Here is an 18,566-nt window from a genome sequence, read left to right on the forward strand (position 1 = left end):
CCAGACCCAGGGCACCCTCCCCTCCGCTCATGGCTCCGAGGCAGTTGCTGGCCAGGTGGCCTTAGGGGGGTGGCCTGGACCCCTGCCAGAGCCTGGCGCCCTGGGACCTCAGCAGGAGGGGGTGGTCTGCGGGCAGAGGCCCCAAGAAGGGCGATGGGGACGGACGGTGAGCTAGTTCTCAGCCCTGCTCTCCCGACAATGCCAAGCAGGCTGTGCCAGGGACAGCAGCCTCCAGGTAAGCGTCCAGCTTGTCCCTGCCCCCAGTGCGTTCTACTCTTCCTACCAGAGGACTAGCCAGCTGGCTGTATTTTTAAAATCCCAGCCTTAAGGGAGAGGTCTCCCTAAGGTAGGTTCTGCCAGACGCCGCCTCCTGAACTGAACCGGCGTGTCCTGGGTCTTAGCGGTGCTCAGCTAAGCCGAGCGAGTGGGTTTGCGCTGACTCCCCCGAGTGCACTCAGGGTGGTTAGAATCCTCGCATCCGGAGCTGTGTAGCTGTACTGAGTTGTCTCCGCTGGAAACGTTTCTAGTCTGTTAGCTTAATTGTATTGCTTTATTTTCTTGATTGCGTCATACTCTTTGCCCTGTCCTTGTGAGGATTTTGTTGGCCTCACTTTGGGGCCAACTGTGGCAGCTGTTGTTTTATCCCCTGGCGTTGGCTGCAGCAACTCTGTGGTCTGTTTCATCACGAGTCATTGCTCCTACGCTCGTGACGAACTGGGTTTGTACTCCTCATTTGTTATCATTTATTAAGTACTTATTATTATATTTGTTATTTATTAAGTAGCTTCTGTGGATTCGGAAGTAAGGACAGCCATAAACAGGTCTATAGGACGTTGCGTCGGACCTTGCGTCACATTAGGGGAAGCAGACTCCTGAACAGTTATAAGATGTACTATTATTGTTCAAATGATAGTGTCACAGTAAGAAGTTAACAGTGTATACGTTATTAGCATAACAGATGCGTTCATGATGATGTAACGTTATTATAAAGTCGTACCATAAGCCACGGGCACCCTCTAGAGTTTGGAGACGTGGCGGGAAAAGGGTCAGGATCCAAACCCAAGGGCCATCGTGTGCCTCATGGAAAATCCTGGACTTGGTCCCAAGACAACAAGATACTGTCAAGGTCGTTTGCGCAGAGGAGGGGCAGGATCTGGTGGTGTTCTGGGACAGAGTGGAGGAGGGCTTGAAGACAGCAGAGATCGCTCAGGGGTGGCGGGTAGGGGGGTACCACAGGAGCCCCGGTGACCCCACGAAGGCTGGAACCAGGCAGTGCAACAAGGGAGGAGGCAGAGACGGAGCGAGACCCTTGTGGTGGGCGAGCGCCCTGCCCTGCCCTGCCAGGAGGAGCGGGAGCCTAGCTGGACTCCCACCTGCTGGGTCCCCAGGCCCACGTCTCAGCAGCAAATGCTGAACGGGGAGGGGCGGGGAGCAGCCCTGAGACCCAGGGGCAGGAGGGGGACTGGGCTGGGGGCGAGGGCGGCCAAGACTCCAGTCCCAGGAGAAACCAAGATAACGTGCGGCCTCGTGTGCGTGGCCGTCAGAGGAACTGAGGGGACGCTTGGCAGGAGATGGCCAAGGTGCCCTGGGGCCTGTGGGGCTGGGAAGTGCAGGAGAGGGCGGCAGGTGGAGGTCTCGGCCCCTCAGCCTGAGCGCGTGCGGGTGGAGGAGTCCGTGCCAGAGAGGCGGAGAGGCTGACGAGGACGGGATCCCGGGCAGGCAGGACGAGGACGACGGGCCGGAGCAGGGATCAGCAGGGACGGAGCAAGCGCCACAGCAGGAAGGCCGGAGAGGGCCGAGCTCCACGACGGTCAAGGCCGCAGAGGCTCCAGGCAGGACAGTGGGCTGCGGCCGAGCAGAGGCCCTGAGGTCTTGGCCTCCTTGGCCCTGAGGTCTTGGCCGGAGCAGGTTCCCCTGGGGGCCCCAGGAGAGAGCCCGGGGGCAGGAGCCAAAGAGAAAGGGCAGCGGCCAGAAGGCGCAGCAAATCCCGATTATCCAGGAGCGTGGCAAGCGGGATAGGGGGAAGAGCGGTGCTGCAGGCCCGGAGCCACCGCGCCGGCCCTCGGCCTTTAGGGACCATCGGTCTTTCCAGGATGTCCCGCTCTGACCTGGGTCCCTGCAGCAACCAGCTTCCCCGGCTCCAAGCAGTTCCCTTGCCTCAGCCAGTGGAACCGGATTCAAGAGCTGAACTTGGTGGAACTTCACGGCCCCTCACAAATTCATTCATTCCCAAACCACAGGAGGGAGGAACACTCAGGGATCAGCATGACAGCGGTGCAGGTCGAGCCCGCACTAGCCAGGAGCTGCCCTCTGTTGTGCAGCCGCCACACTCGCCTCCCCCAGGACGGCCGCCAGGCTCACGCGCGCGGCGAAGCCCCCGCGTTTAGACGCGTACGGCTGATCCCGGCGTTGTCGGCCCCCAGCCCACATCCATGATGGACTGTAAAATGGGAAGAGTGACGTGTCTCAACACCAAGGCCCCGCCGCCTCTCCAAGTAGGACCTGCCTTGGAGGCCACGCCCGAGGGCGCGACCAGGGCTCGGATCCCACCTGAAGCCTCTGCTCTCCCAGGCTCAGGGCTTCCCTTTGATTTGCTTTTTAAGCTTTTCCCAAAAACCTGGAATTTGGAGCTTGCCTTTTTGACCCCAGTTATACCCCCGTCAACGCCAGCTGAGGGACCTTGGTGATGTTTCTCTGAACAGATGTCAGGGAGGTGCGCTGCTTCCAAAGGGCAGGAGAGGGCTACTCAGGATACCTACAGTGGACATTTTAAAGCCTTTAAAATAATTGCAGAGGCTCTCAGGTCTTATTTAAAAATTAGACGGTAAAGAAAAGCAAATCACCAAACCCCTGAAAATTGACCTTCATACTTGGATGACACTGACAGACATTTTAATATATATTTACAAGTTACACACGTAAATTGGCACTTTTCAAACAGAGCAAGCTGTTCACACTGCTCTGTAACATGCTTTTTTTTTTTTTTTTTTTTTACTATTTTCCTCCATTTATTCATCCAGAATTACCATGCAATTGTTTTGTCAAGTTATTTCTTTAAAACCCACTAGTAATGTGATAGGAGTTATGATAAAAGCAGAGGGAATACTTCGAGGCCTATTCGTTCTCTCCAGCCTCCCCCTCCCAGCCGGTGGTGTATTTATTCGGGGCCCCTTCCAGGGTCTCCATTTAAGCTTTATATTCCTTTTTTGTGGTAAAGCACACACAACACAAACTTTACCATTTTAACCACACCAGGGCATTAATACGTTCACATAGTTGTGCCACCATCCCCACCGTCCGTCTCCAGAACTTTCTCGTCTCCCCAAACAGAAACTCCGTCCCCATTAACACTAACTCCCCCTCCCCGCTTCCCACAGTCCCTGGCGCCCACCGTTCTACTTTCTGTCTCCATGAATCCGACTCTGCCAGGGACCTCGTATGAGTGGAATCCTACTCATAGGAGGAAAGTCCTATTTGTCCTTTTGTGACCGGCTGATTTCACTCAGCATAATGTCTTGTAGGTTCCTCTGTGTTGTAGCATGGTCAGAATTTCCTTCCTTCTTCTTTTTTTTTTAATTTAAATTTATTTATTTTTGGCTTCGTTGCTGCGCTTGGGCTTTCTCTAGTTGCAGTGAGCGGGGGCTACTCTTCATTGCAGTACATGGGCTTCTCATTGCAGTGGCTTCTCTTGTTGCAGAGCATGGGCTCTAGGCACGTGGGCTTCAGTAGTTACGGCACACAGGCTCAGTAGTTGTGGCTTACAGGCTCTAGAGTGCAGCCTCAGTAGTTGTGGCACATGGGCTTAGTTGCTCTGTGGCATGTGGGATCTTCCCAGACCAGGGCTCGAACCCTTGTCCCCTGCATTGGCAGGCGGATTCTTAACCACTGCATCACCAGGGAAGCCCTTCCTTCCTTCTTAAGGCAGAATAATATCCCGCTGTGTGAACAGACCCCATTGTGTTTATCCATCCATCCGTCGAGGGACGCCCGGGTTGCTTCCACTTTGGACCTGTGGCGAGTAGAGCCGCCACAAGCCTGGGTGTCCTCCACTGAAGGCCCTGGGTCTCCATCTACAGACCCTGCCCATTTCTTACGGAGCTGATCTCTGGGTGCCCCCGTGTGGGTGGTGGTGGAAGATGCTTCTACACGAGTATCTTCGTGGCAAGACCTCTGAGGGTGTGTCCTCCTCGGGTCCAGCTTGACCTCGGCGCCCAGTACATCAAGTCGGCCGTGAAGAACATTCCGTCGGTGTTCCTGATGACGGACTCCCAGGTGGCCGAGGAGCACTTTCTGGTGCTGATCAATGACCTGCTAGCCTCGGGGGAGATCCCGGGGCTGTTTATGGACGACGAGGTGGAGAACATCATCTCCTCCATGCGGCCGCAAGTGAAGTCCCTGGGCCTGACGGACACCCGGGAGGCGTGCTGGAAATTCTTCATTGAGAAAGCGCGCAGGCATCTGAAGGTAGGGGGTCCCGGGCTTGGTGGGTGGCGGGGGCGGGGGGTGTCCCGGGGACCGTCTAAGGGCTGGTTCTTCACTCGGGGAGGAGTTAGGGGCTGCTCCCACACAGGAAATGGAAAACTGTTAGGAGAGTGTGGTGGGCTGCCTGATGGAGGTGGGCTGTTAGAAGTGCCTTGTGGGGCTTCCCTGGTGGCGCAGTGGTTGAGAGTCCGCCTGCCGATGCAGAGGACACGGGTTCGTGCCCCAGTCCAGGAAGATCCCACATGCCGCAGAGCAGCTAGACTTGTGAGCCATGGCCGCTGAGCCTTCATGTCCGGAGACTGTGCTCTGCAACGGGAGAGGCCACAACAGTGAGAGGCCCACGTACCGCAAAAAAAAAAAAAAAAAAAAGAAGTGCCTTGTGGCTGAAAGAAGTGACTTCTATGTGCACATCCCCCCCGCCATAGAGCACGTTTAAGTAGATTAGTTCACCTTGGCCTTCAACATTCCCCCTTGGGGAAGCTGGCTGAGCTACCCAAGTTAGACCGACAGCACTTTGGGTCCTTCTCTCCGTCCTCGTCCGTGACCAGTAGGACAGCTGCCCCTGGCCAGGCAGCCATGCTCTCATTCCTCCCTCCCCCCAAGGACCAGACCTGCTGAAGGACCATAGCCCTCCCTGTTCTGGTACCTCACCTGCCCAGCGTGGTTGCCCACGCCCCACTCCCTCCTGCACCCAGCCCTCCTTCCCCCTTTGTGGGGGCCACCTCAGGAGGGCTCGGGGCTCCCCTGCACCCTCACATCGTGATGCGATGGCCACACTGCCAGCCCGGACCTGGGAATGTTCTCCCCACCCCCGCACTTGGAGACGGACACCATGCAGAGAGCTTTTGCTTCTCAAGGGCCTTTTCTGCAAAGGCAGCACGATTCGGCCCCAGCACTGCCGTCCCCCAACCAGCAGCAACTGTGTCCACTTCTAGGTAATCCTGTGTTTCTCCCCCGTGGGTTCCGTCCTGCGTGTACGAGCAAGAAAATTCCCTGCCGTGGTCAACTGCACAGCCATCGACTGGTTCCATGAGTGGCCAGAGGACGCCCTGGTGTCCGTCAGTGCTCGCTTTCTCGAGGACACCGAGGGGATTCAGGTGAGTCACGGGGCACAGAGCTGGGAGGGAGGGGTCCCCGTCGGGCCGGGGGTAGGGTGAGGCAGCTGAGGCACTCGCCTTGGGTGCAAAACTTAAGGGGGCACCAAAACCTTAATCAAGTTCAGTGATGTTTTAATGCAGTATTTTTAAAAATCAACATTAATGCTGAAATGCTCCAAAGTATCAAAATTGTAAACAAAGACAGGCTGCCGTTTGTTGGTTTTCTGGCCCCGAGTTACTGCGCCAGGGAAATGGTCGTTTCAATCAGCTGGGGGTTCTGGGCCTCACGCGGCCGCGGGCCCACAGAGCTGGTTCCGGGGGATCCCACGTGCGAACAGTTTGAGCAGCTCGGGCTTTGAACATAGTCCCTGATTGGAGCCGACTGCAGAGCCCGTATTTACCTTGATAAGCGTACACGGGCGCACACTTTTTCCTCTTGCCTTGGGCTCCAACATGGCTCTGCCCAGGGCTGCTCCCTCACCTTTGACCTGCCTTTTATAGGGCATGACAAGTAAGACAGGGTGATACAAGCCTTCTTTTCTTTTTTCTTTTTTTTTAAAGGCTCTTTTTTTTTTTTAACATTTTATTTATTTATTTATTTTATTTTTTGGTCGGGCCGTGTGTTTGTTGCGGCATGCAGGATCTTCTTTGTGGCACACGGGCTTCTCTCTAGTTGTGGCGTGCGGGTTTTCTCTCTCTCGTTGTGGCCCACGGGGTCCAGAGCGCGTGGGCTCTGTAGTTTGCGGCACACAGGTTCGCTAGTTGAGGCGCACGAGCTCAGTCGTTGCCTGCGGGCCTAGCTGCCCCGTGGCATGTGGGATCCTAGTTTCCTGACCGGGGATCGAACCCACGTCCCCTGCATTGGAAGGCGGATTCTTTACCACTGGACCGCCAAGGAAGTCCCTACAGTGTCTTTCTTTCTTTTTTCTTTTTTTTTTTTTTTTGCTGTACGCAGGCCTCTCACTGCTGTGGCCTCTCCCGTTGCGGAGCACAGGCTCCGGACGTGCAGGCTCAGCGGCCGTGGCTCACGGGCCCAGCCGCTCCGCGGCACGTGGGATATCTTCCCGGACCGGGGCACGAACTCGCGTCCCCTGCATTGGCAGGCGGACTCCCAACCACTGCGCCACCAGGGAAGCCCCGAGTGTCTTTCTTTTATTGAAAGACGGTGCCCGCATTCACCGTTTGTGCTCATTGCCGGCCTAGAAATGGGCACTAACCTGTGACCAGCTGATGCAAGTGATACGCAGGCCTAGAATAAGTCCCACGTGGTTATCGTGTCTGATTTATTTTGAACACATATTCAGTTATTAAGTGGAATAAAATAAGCCTGAAGTTAACCTCTTCCCTAGTTTTTAAAGATGGGTAAATCCCCCCGTTTATCACTGTTAGAGCATTCAGTTGCAGGCCGAGCCTTTCCCAGAAATGCCGCCGTCATGTGTCCTCCACACCCCGAGTGCCTGTAGAGGCGGGGGCCTCCTGGGACCGGCAAATGGCCCCACCACTGGCACCAGCGAGGGCTGCAGAGTAGATGCCAAAGAAGGTTGTGTCGGATGAACACATTCCCAAATTAACCTGAATTACAGTTAATATCCCTTGAACAATTCCTGGGGCAAAGCCGCCCCCGGTACCTGTCTTCGGGCAGGTGGGGCAGGCCCGGGTGGTGGGGCCGTGACCCTGGCGTGGACGCGGGCCAGAGGGGGCTGGGAAAGGAGTTGCTAAAACCCCAGGGCCTGGAACAGGAAATGTCCGATAAGTGCTTGCAGAAATTACCTGGTTATTCAAGCATGTTGTATATGCAAGTGTGTGAGTCAGAGAGAGAACAGTAATAACCTTGGCTGTGACCGGGCCCCTTGGTGGTGCAATACCACCGTCACCCATGAGAGCCCTGCAGGCCTTGTTGTCTCGAGCCTCATTTGACAGCTGAACCGCCAAGGTTGACAGAGCGGGTACCACTCATCCAGGCTCCTCAGCGAGGAAGGGAACCGACCTTGTGGTCCACTGAGGCCAGCAGCCTCCTCTTCCACCAGGGCACCAGGCAATGAATGGTTCTGTCTTGTCTTTGTAGCCGGAAGTTAAGGCCTCCATCAGCTTCTTCATGTCCTACGTGCACACGACCGTCAATGAGATGTCCAAGGTGTACCTCGCCACCGAGAGGCGCTACAACTACACCACGCCCAAAACCTTCCTGGAGCAGATCAAACTGTACCAGAACCTACTGGCCAAGAAAAGGATGGAGCTGGTCGCCAAAATCGAGAGGCTGGAGAACGGGCTGATGAAGCTGCAGAGCACAGCCTCTCAGGTAGGAGAGCTGGGGCCTCGGGATGTGCTTCCAGAACCTTCCCCCAGGCATGTGACACAAAGTAAGGGGACGGGGACCCCTGCCTCGGAGAAACTTCCACTGGCAAACCACAGCAAGTGTACGGGTTTTAACCTAGATGGTGGATCCCAAACGCCTTCCGGGTGCTGCTGTTACGTCGGGTGCTTCCCGGGGGTCCCGCGTCTGGTGGGGTTTGCCCATCCAGTCAGGTGCAGCCCGCGGAGGCGGGTGCATCCCGGAGCCCCGTTCACACCGCGGTGCCCACAGGGAAGAGCAGCATCTGCCGTCCTTTCACACCGTGTTAATTTTTAGGTTTTCTGCCTGGTTTTAAATATCCTCCGCGGTGTAGCCCCGGCTCCCTCTTTACTGCCCACTGCTGGCGTCTCCGCGAGACCCTGGCAAACAGCTGCCGCAGGCCTCGGAGCCACAAGAGCACAGGTGGAGGGTGGCCCCTGACACAGGCTGCTGCCCGGAGCCAAGGCCACCCCATGGGGGCGGAGAGGGGAACACGGTGGTGGGGCCGTCCATTCCTTGGACAGAGCTTTGCCGGAGCCAAGAAGCAGCCTGCTCCCTCCCTGGATAGGAACAAGGGAGACGCCCGGCTCAGCAGGCGTTTCTTTTCCCCCAAATGTGCCTTCTGGGAGTGGTCCCGGGACACAGGAAATGCACCCAGGAGAGGGCGGTCACAGCGACGACGGAGTGGCCTCCTCGCGCTAGAAATCATGCAGATGGGGAAGGGTGTCTCGGCCCGTCACTTACCGCTTCCCAGAACTCCCTCCGCCTGGCTGCCTAGGGCCTCACCCGAGTGCCCGAGGGAGCTTTCTACCCCCGGCTGCTCCGGGCTCGCCCAGCCCCACCCGCCTCCCCAGAGCCCCTCAGCGCCTCTGCTGACGCTGTTTTCGTCCGGCCACCTTGATTGCCACCTCCTTGAACGACAGGAATGGGTCTCATGCTTGCAACCCTGTGCACACAGTCGGGGCTCAGTAAATACTCACCTTGGAGAAGCTGAAAAAGCGCTTAGAAATGCGTCACAGGGAGTGGTAAGCCACGGGCAGGCCTGCCGTTCTGCCCGGCCCCGCGGCTCCCACGGCCACCAGCCCGGCCGAGGAGGGGGCAGCGTGCAGTGGCCGGGGCCCCAGCCTGCCTGTCTCCCTGCCTCCCCTACCTCCTCCTCTAGGTGGATGATTTAAAAGCCAAGCTGGCAACTCAGGAGGCTGAGCTCAAGCAGAAAAACGAGGATGCGGACAAACTGATCCACGTGGTGGGTGTGGAAACAGAGAAAGTCAGCAAAGAGAAAGCCGTTGCTGATGAGGAAGAAATCAAGGTGGAGGTCATCAACAAGGTGGGCAGACCGGCTGCGGCAGGCGGCTCTGCTCAGCTGGGCCCCTTCCCCTGGTGGCCAGTATCTCCTATGGGCCCGGGCAAAGCAGCAGGAACCCCGCAGGGAGGGCATCTCTCCCAAGTGCAGGGCCCCCAGCTCAGCAGAGGGCTGCCCTCCCAGGCCCCAGCAGTGGCATCTCCTGAGCTGGTAAGAAATGCGGGTTCCCAGGCCCCAGCTCTGCTGAATCAGGTCTGCATCTTAGTGAGACGCCGGTGGCCTGTGAGCACGTCAAGGCTTGAGAAGCCTTCCTCGGAGCCCTGGCCCCTCAGACTTGCTGCACCCGGAGCCCCGAGATGTTCCAGTGCCACTGGCCCTGGTGGGCTCCACGCTGAAGGTTCATGTGCTTGGGTTGATTTCTCATCGCCTTTTCCTGCATGCCTTTTTTGTCATTAGTCGTGCACCTGTGTGAGTGTCTAAATTAAGAGTCCCGGTAACTGTCTGCTGTCTCTTGAGAGGGAGGACAGCAGCAAGTCATTTCTTGGCCTGAGACAGCCTCCTTCCAAGGCCAACAGGAGGGGGACCTGAGCCCTTCCCTTCCCACCGGTGCTGGAGTGCGGAGGGTCCCGGGCCAGGTGGGGTAGCCAGGAGCGCTGCTCCATCCCTCACTGTAACCTGCATGACCACAGCCCTGTTAGGGTGCTTGGCAATGTGCCCGAGGTCTCAAAATTAGCGAGTGACATAGTCAGGATCCAAGCCAGGACCCACACCTGCACCCTGAACCCAGGGACCTGCCGTCTGATACTCACATGCAGCTGTGAACAGCTGGGTGCCCACCCCTCTCCAACCCCTGATCCAGAAATGGCCCCATCAGGCATGCTCCGGGGAAGCCTGCAGCTTCCCAGCACCACTGGCGAAGCCAGTGCCTTCCATGCCCTGTTCCCTGAGTCGTGTCCCACACGTCCCTAAAGTAAGGTATGGAATGGGATTCTCCAGGAGGTTTTCTGCAGAGAGACCCTCTTCTTTCTGTCCTCCTTCCTCCTTGCCCAGCAAGAGCTCCCAGCCCCAACTGGCTTCTTTATCTCTGTTGTCACGCAGATGCTACTCCTGATTGATAGGTACCAAGCTTCTCCTGGTCTCTCTGCCTGATGCCTGAAGGCTCAGAGGGGTTCTTCCCGACCCAAAGAGCGAATGCATGCGTGAATGAATGAATGCGTGCATGCGTGAATGAATGAATGCGTGCATGCGTGAATGAAGATGTTCTCACTTTAAGGGGAGGGTGGGCTGTACCTCTGAAACGGTCCGTCCTGGAGGGATGACACAGCGGCACCAAGAAATAAGGCCTCAAAGCCAGGGAGGGGCCTGTGTGGCCCCAGGTTTCCCCTCTGGCCCTGGAAGCTGGAGCCAAGAGAAGGAACAGTTCCCCTCCCTGAATCCCAGGTCAGCTGACAGCCAGCTCCTTCTAACCTGAGTGTTTCGGGGCAAAGGAGGCAGGGCGGGGAAAGGCGGGCTTCAGACGGTGACCCAGCAAGCGAGCGCGAAGGGCGACTCCCCTCCTCACCCCTCCTTTGCCCCTCACACCACCCAGGGCCCCCGCTTCACACACGCCACCCAGACGGACCCCTGCATCCATCTCTCCCATCTGCTTTCCTTTCCAGAATGTTGCTGAGAAACAAAAAGCTTGTGAAACAGACCTGGCCAAGGCAGAGCCGGCCCTACTGGCCGCGCAGGAGGCCCTTGACACTCTGAATAAGGTGAGGGCAGGAGGGGGAAGAAACGGGGATCACGACGCCTGAGAAGAAGAGAGGAAGAGAGGAGACGCCGTGGGGTCATCACCGGGGGCCTCCTGGTCCTGCTCGGGGCTAAATCCCCATTCTAGGCTGTCCGTCTGTCTTTGCAGAACAACCTGACAGAGCTGAAGTCCTTCGGGTCCCCCCCAGAAGCCGTGGTCAATGTCACGGCCGCCGTGATGATTCTGACTGCACCCGGGGGCAAGATCCCCAAGGACAAGAGCTGGAAAGCTGCGAAAATCATGATGGGCAAAGTGGACGCCTTCCTGGACTCCTTGAAGAAGTTTGACAAGGAGCACATTCCCGAGGCCTGCCTGAAAGCATTTAAGTGAGTTGGGGCTCGGCTGCCCTCATGGGGTCAGCTCAGTCCTCATCCTGTCGGGAGCACGTCACCCCCGGGCACCGTGTGGTCCCGAATCTTCTCCCGCCCGCCCCCGGCCCCATACCGCATGGTCCCAAGGGAAGTCTATGCTTGCTGGCGCGGGCAGGGTCTCGGGCGGCACAGGGCGAGGTGGGACCCCCAGAGACAGCAGGCAGCAGTCTGGGCGAATCTGCCTGCCCCTGAGCTGCCCAGGCGTCAAGGTGAAGCATGATGCCGAGCTTGTGGGGAGCCTCATCACCCTCTGTCTCCCCAGCCTTGCTCGGGGGGTGGGGGGTGAGCTGATCCCGTAAATGGGGGGAGGGCAGGGGTGGATAGGTGGGGGGGGTCGGAGGGGGGGCTTAAGTAGACTGCCCACCCCCTTGGTGGTGCCCTGTGCAAGGATCACGCACAGGACCCTGCTTTGGCCCCAACACCCCAGAAAAGGCAGTTGGGTTTTAGCTTTTGTATCTTTTTGTTCATAATTTGCCCCAACTGTGCATGTAGTATTTTTAGTCCCTTATAGTTTCTTTGTATTTTGCTGCTTGAGGAGATATCTGTCCAGGTACAAGCACTCCAGCAAAGGGTCCTAGTGGGACTTGGGAAGGGTGTACAGGGGGGACCTCCACGTTTTGCGCCATAAATCCAACGCGCTAGCATTGGCGAGCACCGCACCTGTGAACGCCCTTTGCCTGGCCGTCCCCCGGCACCCCGATTTCAGGGCCGACCTCACCCGACCCCGACTGAGCAAGGGAGCCCCTCTCGTGACCCCAGGTGAGACTCCAACCTCTCTCAGCTCCATCTGTGGAGGAAGAGGGCTGGACGATCGAAAAACATTCGATGACTAAGGAGTAGTTTAAAGTTTAAGAGAAAAGACAAGAAAAACACAGACCCACCTCCAGGGAGCGGCCTGTATTTCCTTTCTGTCTCTTTTCTCGAGGTTTTTCCCTGTAGCTGAAAGAATACTGTGTATATGCAATCATCTGCTCTGCTTTTTACCTTTTACTTAACATCGTGGGGGAGAAAAGACTTTTCCCTATGTTGGCAAAAAGCACTTGATCGGCTTGATTTTTTTGCTGCAGATGAACCGTAATTGACTTACTATACCTGCATTGCTGAGGGTTTAGGCTGTCTCCGTTTCTGCCGTCATAAATAACGCCATGACAAATGTCTTCTCCTTGTGACCCGGCAAACTCCTCAACTGCCACCTCCCCATACTGTCTGGAGTGTGCTTAACAGACGCAGACCCATTGTTCTATTTGCCTAAATGAAGCAAATTCAAATCACACTTCAATCATTATTTTGAACTGTCCATTCAGAATTCGTCCTGCAGACAGCTCAGTCTGTTGTGCTCAATGATGTTGCCATTATTTTTAAAACTCCAGTTAAGATGCTCTAGTTTCTAGAGCATCTTAACTGCATCTATGGACATTTTTCCTCATCCCTCTAGTACAATAACACCTCCATCATCACCCCTTGTAAGTCTCATCCTTAGAGCCTTAGCCTCACTGGTGATCCCTGAAAACCGGGCACTGAGCTGAGGGGACACAGAAGTGGCCCGTTGTGTGTGGGGGGTGCGGGGGAGCGGCGGCGGCCTCTGGGGCAGCCTGGCTCCGTGTGAATTCCCGCACTGCCCGGTCCAAGCTGTGTCACCTTGGGAGAGACACTCAGCCTCTCTGGGCCTGTTACCCAGAGTCAGAATGCGTGAGGACACATGCCAGGGCAGGGGCGGCTCCAGGACCTGACATATGGGCAGTGCTCAGAACAGCACCTGCCACGCGGCCCCTGATGTGAGAATTTGGTGAAGAAACCCTGGTTCCAACACTTCCTGTCGGCGTTACTCTGGGCAAGTTGCTGACCCCCCGAACCCCAGTCTTCTTGCCTAAGACTGGAGTCGTTGCAGAATGAAAATGAGACCAGCCACATAAAGCAGCAGGAACAGAGAGGATTAAAAAAAAAAAATTTTTTTTAAAAACCACAGGTTTTCTTCCATCATCTAGAATATAGGACTTGAAATCACTACTTCCATTCCCTTCACCCTCCAAATTCTACTCCAGAGGCCAGAATTCTGAGTTTCATTCTTTCTTCTTCTTTCTTTCATCACTAAGATACGGGGAAAAAAAAAAAAAAAAAAAGTGAAACGTGCTCCCCGTCCTGTTGCTTGTGATGGGTACCGGAGCCGCGGACGGATGCGGAGGCGGGGCGGGGGTGGCGGGAGGTCTGCGTTCTCAGTGCCCGCTTCCTGCCCCAGGCCCTACCAAGGCAACCCGACGTTCGACCCCGAGTTCATCCGCTCCAAGTCCACGGCCGCCGCGGGCCTGTGCTCCTGGTGCATCAACATCGTCCGCTTCTACGAGGTCTACTGCGACGTGGCCCCCAAGAGGCAGGCCCTGGAGGAGGCCAACGCGGAGCTGGCCGAGGCTCAGGAGAAGCTCTCCCGCATCAAAAGCAAGATCGCTGTGAGTGCCGTGTGAGGCACGGCTGGCCCACGTCTCTGTTTGAGGGGGCGCGGCACGGCCGCTGCCATGAATTATGGAACAGTGCGAGAGCACGCAGCCGTGTGGGGACCTGATCAGCCGGAGGCCGCCGGCGTCGGCCGTGTTCCCGCCCCCCCCCACTGCTGGGGGGAGAGCTGGGGACACCCAGCGTTGCCTGATTTCAGGGCCTGTCTGTCTTGTTCCTTCAGGAGCTCAACGCCAACCTGAGCAACCTGACGTCGGCATTTGAAAGAGCGACAGCCGAGAAAATCAAGTGTCAGCAGGAGGCTGATGCCACCAGTAGTGTGATCTCACTGGCTAACAGGTGCCTTCCTCCCTCCGAGGGACCCCTCCTGTCCTCAGACACCACCCCCGGAAAGGGATGAGCCCACAGAATGGCCTTTCGGGGGGCTACGCCCCAGCTGGAAACAGCAAGGCCCCCAGCCCCCACTTTCTGAGCACAAAGTGATAAGATAAACCCCGGGAGACCCCCAGGCTGTGTGCCTGGCCTCCCGTGGGATGCGGACTCACCTCTGCCAAGGTAACGTGGTCTTTTGGTCCCTGGCAAGGAGGACGCTAGAGCCAGACCTCAGGCTAACCAAGCACAAACCTGTCAACACTCTCAGACTCCTGGGGTGCCATTTAGGGTCAGGGACCAGCCCTCGAGCCGGTGGCCTGAGAAGCATGAGGCGCACCCTGGAGTCCCCACCCCACACAGGGCCAGGTGGCCGCCTCCGGACCTCCGGCTGCCCAAAGCGCACGCTCGGTGGCGTCCAGGCGGCAGCCTTGGCACGTGGGTGATGTGGTCAAGTAGCGTCAGCATCCACGTGCCATCGGCACCTCGGGGAAGGGAGACTCGGCGTTCCCAGCCGCCTCCAGAAGGCGTCCGTTTTGCTTCCCTCAAGCATGTATTCCCCGACACTTCCCCCAAAGCGTGTTTTTCCCTGAAGCGCTGAGCAAGCAGAGTAAGGGTCTGAAACCAGGGGGTCCCTGGCACGTTAAAGGTGGAGGCGCGCCTTTCCCGGCCCTGCAGTCCGTCCTCTCCCATCCGACGCACGTGCTTCTCTTTCGCCCACTGACCCCTGTCCCATCTCAGGCTGGTAGGCGGACTAGCGTCAGAAAACATCCGCTGGGCCGAATCGGTGGAGAACTTCAAAAGCCGGGGGCTCACTCTGTGTGGGGACGTCCTGCTGATTTCCGCCTTCGTCTCCTACGTGGGCTACTTCACCAAGAGATATCGAAATGAGCTCATGGAGAGGTTTTGGATCCCTTACATCAATCAGTTAAAGGTAGGCGGTCCTGTCGCATCCGTCACTCAGGACCTTTGGGGAGGTCCCCGGCAGGGCAGCTCCGGCCACTCAGGATGCAAACGGTGGCCCTGTGAGGCCGACATCCCTTCTGGCCGGGCTCCAAGCCGCTCCTCAGGACGACGCGAATGGCTGTCCTCCCCCGCGCGGCCCGGCGGCCCCCGTGTTGTTCGGAGAGCCGCTTTCCGCTGAGCGGAGGGTAAGGCCACATCGCCCCCTCGGCAGGTCCCCATCCCGATCACAGAAGGGCTGGATCCCTTGAGGCTGCTGACCGACGATGCGGACGTGGCCACTTGGAACAACCAGGGGCTCCCCAGCGACCGCATGTCCGCGGAGAATGCCACCATCCTGTGCAACACGGAGCGCTGGCCCCTCTTCGTGGACGCCCAGCTGCAGGGCATCAAGTGGATCAAAAACAAATACGGCAGCGAGCTGAAGACCGTCCGCCTGGGACAGAAGAGGTGATTGGCCGTGGCGGGTGGGGGAGGGGCCCCGGAGGTGGTGGCCGGCCGGCCGGGCCGCGGTGCTGGGAAGTCCACCCGGGGCCTTTCATACTCGCTGAGTGGCTGGATGGGGTCCTAGAAAACAAACACTGACCCACGTGTGGATTTTTTTTAGTACTTGGCCCTGGGCCGCAGCACTGGTAGTAAAGAATTAAACTCGGGGCCCCTCTGTCCCCCGTTTCCTGCTGCTTCTGCTGGGGGACAGCACTGGCCTCGGCTCCCGCCTGTGCTGGTCCTGCCTGCTCGCTCGCCAGCCGGCAGGCTGCGTCTCCTGTCTCTCACGGTCACAGATGAGAGGCGACGGCCGTGACACAGCTGCACTGGGAGCCTTCCCAGCGAGCTGGGCAGTGAGAGGAGACGCAGCTGTGGAACGTCTGGCTCAATAGCCACGGAGCGGCTCCCCGTTCACCTCCCCCCCGACCCCCGTCAGCCTGGGGGTGATTTACGCAGAAGCCCGGAGCTCCTCTCGGGAAGGAGGCGTTTGGGAGAGGAATGAGCTGTTGGGCCCTCCGTCACCTCTCTCGGTCCCTCTGGGGCAGGCCGTCGCGCCGTCGCCGGGCCCCGGGGCGTTCACGGGCCCTGTGCTGTGCCCACAGCTACCTGGATATCATCGAGCACGCCATCTCAGAAGGGGACACCTTGCTCATCGAGAACATTGGCGAGACCGTGGACCCGGTGCTGGGCCCCCTGCTGGGCAGGAACACAATCAAAAAGGGAAAGTGAGTGGCTGCATCTGCCTCGGCGGGTTCTCCCACGTGGCCGTCCTCAGCGGCGAGGTCTGGCCTCTGGGCTGAGAGAAAGGGCGGGGCGTTTCCTTTCCCGGGAGGCAGCAGGGGCTTCGGCAAAGTGCATGAAGGGACCCCCAGCTCCCAGGGGAGAGACTCTGGCAACTGTGGGACCACATTCCAATCAGGAAGGAAGACCTACACCAACAGTTTATTAGCGACTGCCTGCAGATCGCGATCCTTAATGGTCATCTTTTGTTTGTATTTCCATGCATTTTGCAAATCTTGAGTCTATTTCTTTCTATTCAGGTGAGATTCACGTAACATAAGATTAACCAAAAGTGACCAATTCGGTGGCATTTAGGACACTGGTGCCTGGCTTCTTTCACTGAGTATCTTTTCCAGGTTCATCTGAGCTGTAGCAAGTACCCATGTTTCATTCTCTCTGTGGCTGAATAATATTCCATCGTGTGGATCTGCCACGTTTTGTTTACCTGTTCATGTGTTGATGCATCGAGCTTGTATTACTGGTTTTATTTTTTTGGCTGCACCGTGTGGCTCATGGGATTTTAGTTCCCCGACCAGGGATCGAACAACCCGGGCCCTTGGCAGTGAGAGTACGGAGTCCTAACCCCTGGACCACCAGGGAATTCCCTGTATTGCTTTCCTAATATAAAAAAATTAAATCAACTTTAAAAATGTAAAGGTCGGAGTTGATCTGAGCCACCTATAAATGCAGGGGTGCAGGCAGAAGCCCAAACAGAGGTGACATAAATGTGCTGATGTCCTAGGCTCTGAGAAGGGCCTGGCATGAGTAGTGATGCCCAGGGCTGAAGTTAGAGGCCCCCCAAAATGTGAGCTCGGCCAGAAAGGGGAGAGCAGGGTGGGGAGCCGGAGAGAAGCGACCCCGCCCCCCCCGCAGTGGGTGAGCCGACCCAGCTTCCCACCCTGGCCGCTCATCAGATTCACCTGGGGAGCTCCAGGGAAGTCCCAGTGTTCTGAATTGGGGTGCCGACGTCTTTCTGATGTTAATGGCTTTGGGGTGGAGCCCAGGCCAGAGTGTTTCTGCAGAGGCTTCCAGATAGACAAGATGTGCAGCCAGAGTCAAGTAAATGCTCCAAAAAAATCAGAACAAACCAGCCAGAGAGAGAGCAGGTGTGTTTTCTAGAAGGGCCGGTCACAGCCCAGAGAGGGATGGTTGTGGTTTTTTGATTTTTATTTTTTTTTCCAAGTTTCAGATTATTTATTAGGGTAAACCCCAGCACAATATGCCAACGTGATTTCGTGCATTTAGAGGGGAAATACTTCCCGGTTAAGTGGAAAATTGTGCCGATGGCTTCTGGAAGACCTTTATTCTAAGCAGCTTTAGAGTGAAACATTTCGCTGAGAAGTCTGGACCTTCCTCCCAGGCTGGCGGGAAAGGCGGTCTGTCTGTGCTGCCGTCCCTTGGTCGCTGGGGGCCCTCCTAACCCCTCCCTCCACTGACCACCAGGTTCATTAAGATCGGCGACAAAGAGGTGAGGTACCACCCCAACTTCCGCTTGATGCTGCACACCAAGTGCCCCAACCCCCACTTCAAGCCCGAGATGCAGGCCCAGTGCACCCTGATCAACTTCCTGGTCACCAGGGACGGGCTCGAGGACCAGCTCTTGGCCGCCGTGGTGGCCAAAGAGCGTCCAGATCTGGAGCAGCTGAAGGTATGTCGAGACAGGAGGAGCAGGCAGGCAGCTCAGAGACAGCAGGGGGCAGGTCACCGTGACCTAGGCGTCTGGCGGCTTTGAAGGTGCCCTGCTAGTCACACTGAGTGCGTTTGGTACGACAGAATGAGTCACTCCTCCTCCCCGGCTGCCTCCCAAATCTAATTCTAAATCAAGTGATGGCTTCACTGAAAGAACAGGAGTCGCAGCAGTGCCCAGGCTGCCCTACAGCACCGAACTCCTGCCCCACGAGAATGTCTTTGCTGCCGGCGCCTGTGTGCCAGGCCCTTCCTTGGTTGGCTGAGCCATACACGCGGGCTCACAGGGGTCCCGGGCCCCACTCACGTCCCATGGTCCCCACGTCCTTGCCGCACAGCTGCCCATGACAAGCAGCTGCAAGGCGCAGGTGCAGGGCCCCCCTACCCCGCACTGCTTGGGGGCCTCCACTCCAGCCCCTTTCTTCCAGCCTTGCCGTGTTCCTCCCGTTCCGAGTCC

General features: G+C 57.3%; 1 protein-coding gene across 5 annotated transcripts in view; it reads left to right on the plus strand.

Annotated features, from left to right (window-relative positions):
• DNAH17 (dynein axonemal heavy chain 17) overlaps positions 1 to 18,566 on the plus strand; it is a 110,819-nt gene that overhangs the window by 70,094 nt on the left and 22,159 nt on the right. For 4 of the 5 annotated variants that reach the window (XM_059046474.2, XM_067021672.1, XM_067021671.1 and 1 more), the window contains 12 exons: positions 4,198 to 4,464; positions 5,418 to 5,579; positions 7,645 to 7,878; positions 9,074 to 9,238; positions 10,873 to 10,968; positions 11,115 to 11,332; positions 13,614 to 13,821; positions 14,049 to 14,164; positions 14,936 to 15,128; positions 15,372 to 15,607; positions 16,246 to 16,368; positions 17,867 to 18,071. In XM_059046474.2, coding sequence (XP_058902457.1) covers positions 4,198 to 4,464; positions 5,418 to 5,579; positions 7,645 to 7,878; positions 9,074 to 9,238; positions 10,873 to 10,968; positions 11,115 to 11,332; positions 13,614 to 13,821; positions 14,049 to 14,164; positions 14,936 to 15,128; positions 15,372 to 15,607; positions 16,246 to 16,368; positions 17,867 to 18,071 — 2,223 coding nt within the window. Of the gene's footprint in view, positions 1 to 4,076; positions 4,465 to 5,417; positions 5,580 to 7,644; positions 7,879 to 9,073; positions 9,239 to 10,872; positions 10,969 to 11,114; positions 11,333 to 13,613; positions 13,822 to 14,048; positions 14,165 to 14,935; positions 15,129 to 15,371; positions 15,608 to 16,245; positions 16,369 to 17,866; positions 18,072 to 18,566 lie in introns of all 5 variants that reach the window. The other variant, XM_067021674.1, reaches the window with a different exon arrangement.

This window comes from Kogia breviceps, chromosome 19 (assembly GCF_026419965.1).
Source record: "Kogia breviceps isolate mKogBre1 chromosome 19, mKogBre1 haplotype 1, whole genome shotgun sequence".
NCBI lineage: Eukaryota > Metazoa > Chordata > Mammalia > Artiodactyla > Physeteridae > Kogia > Kogia breviceps.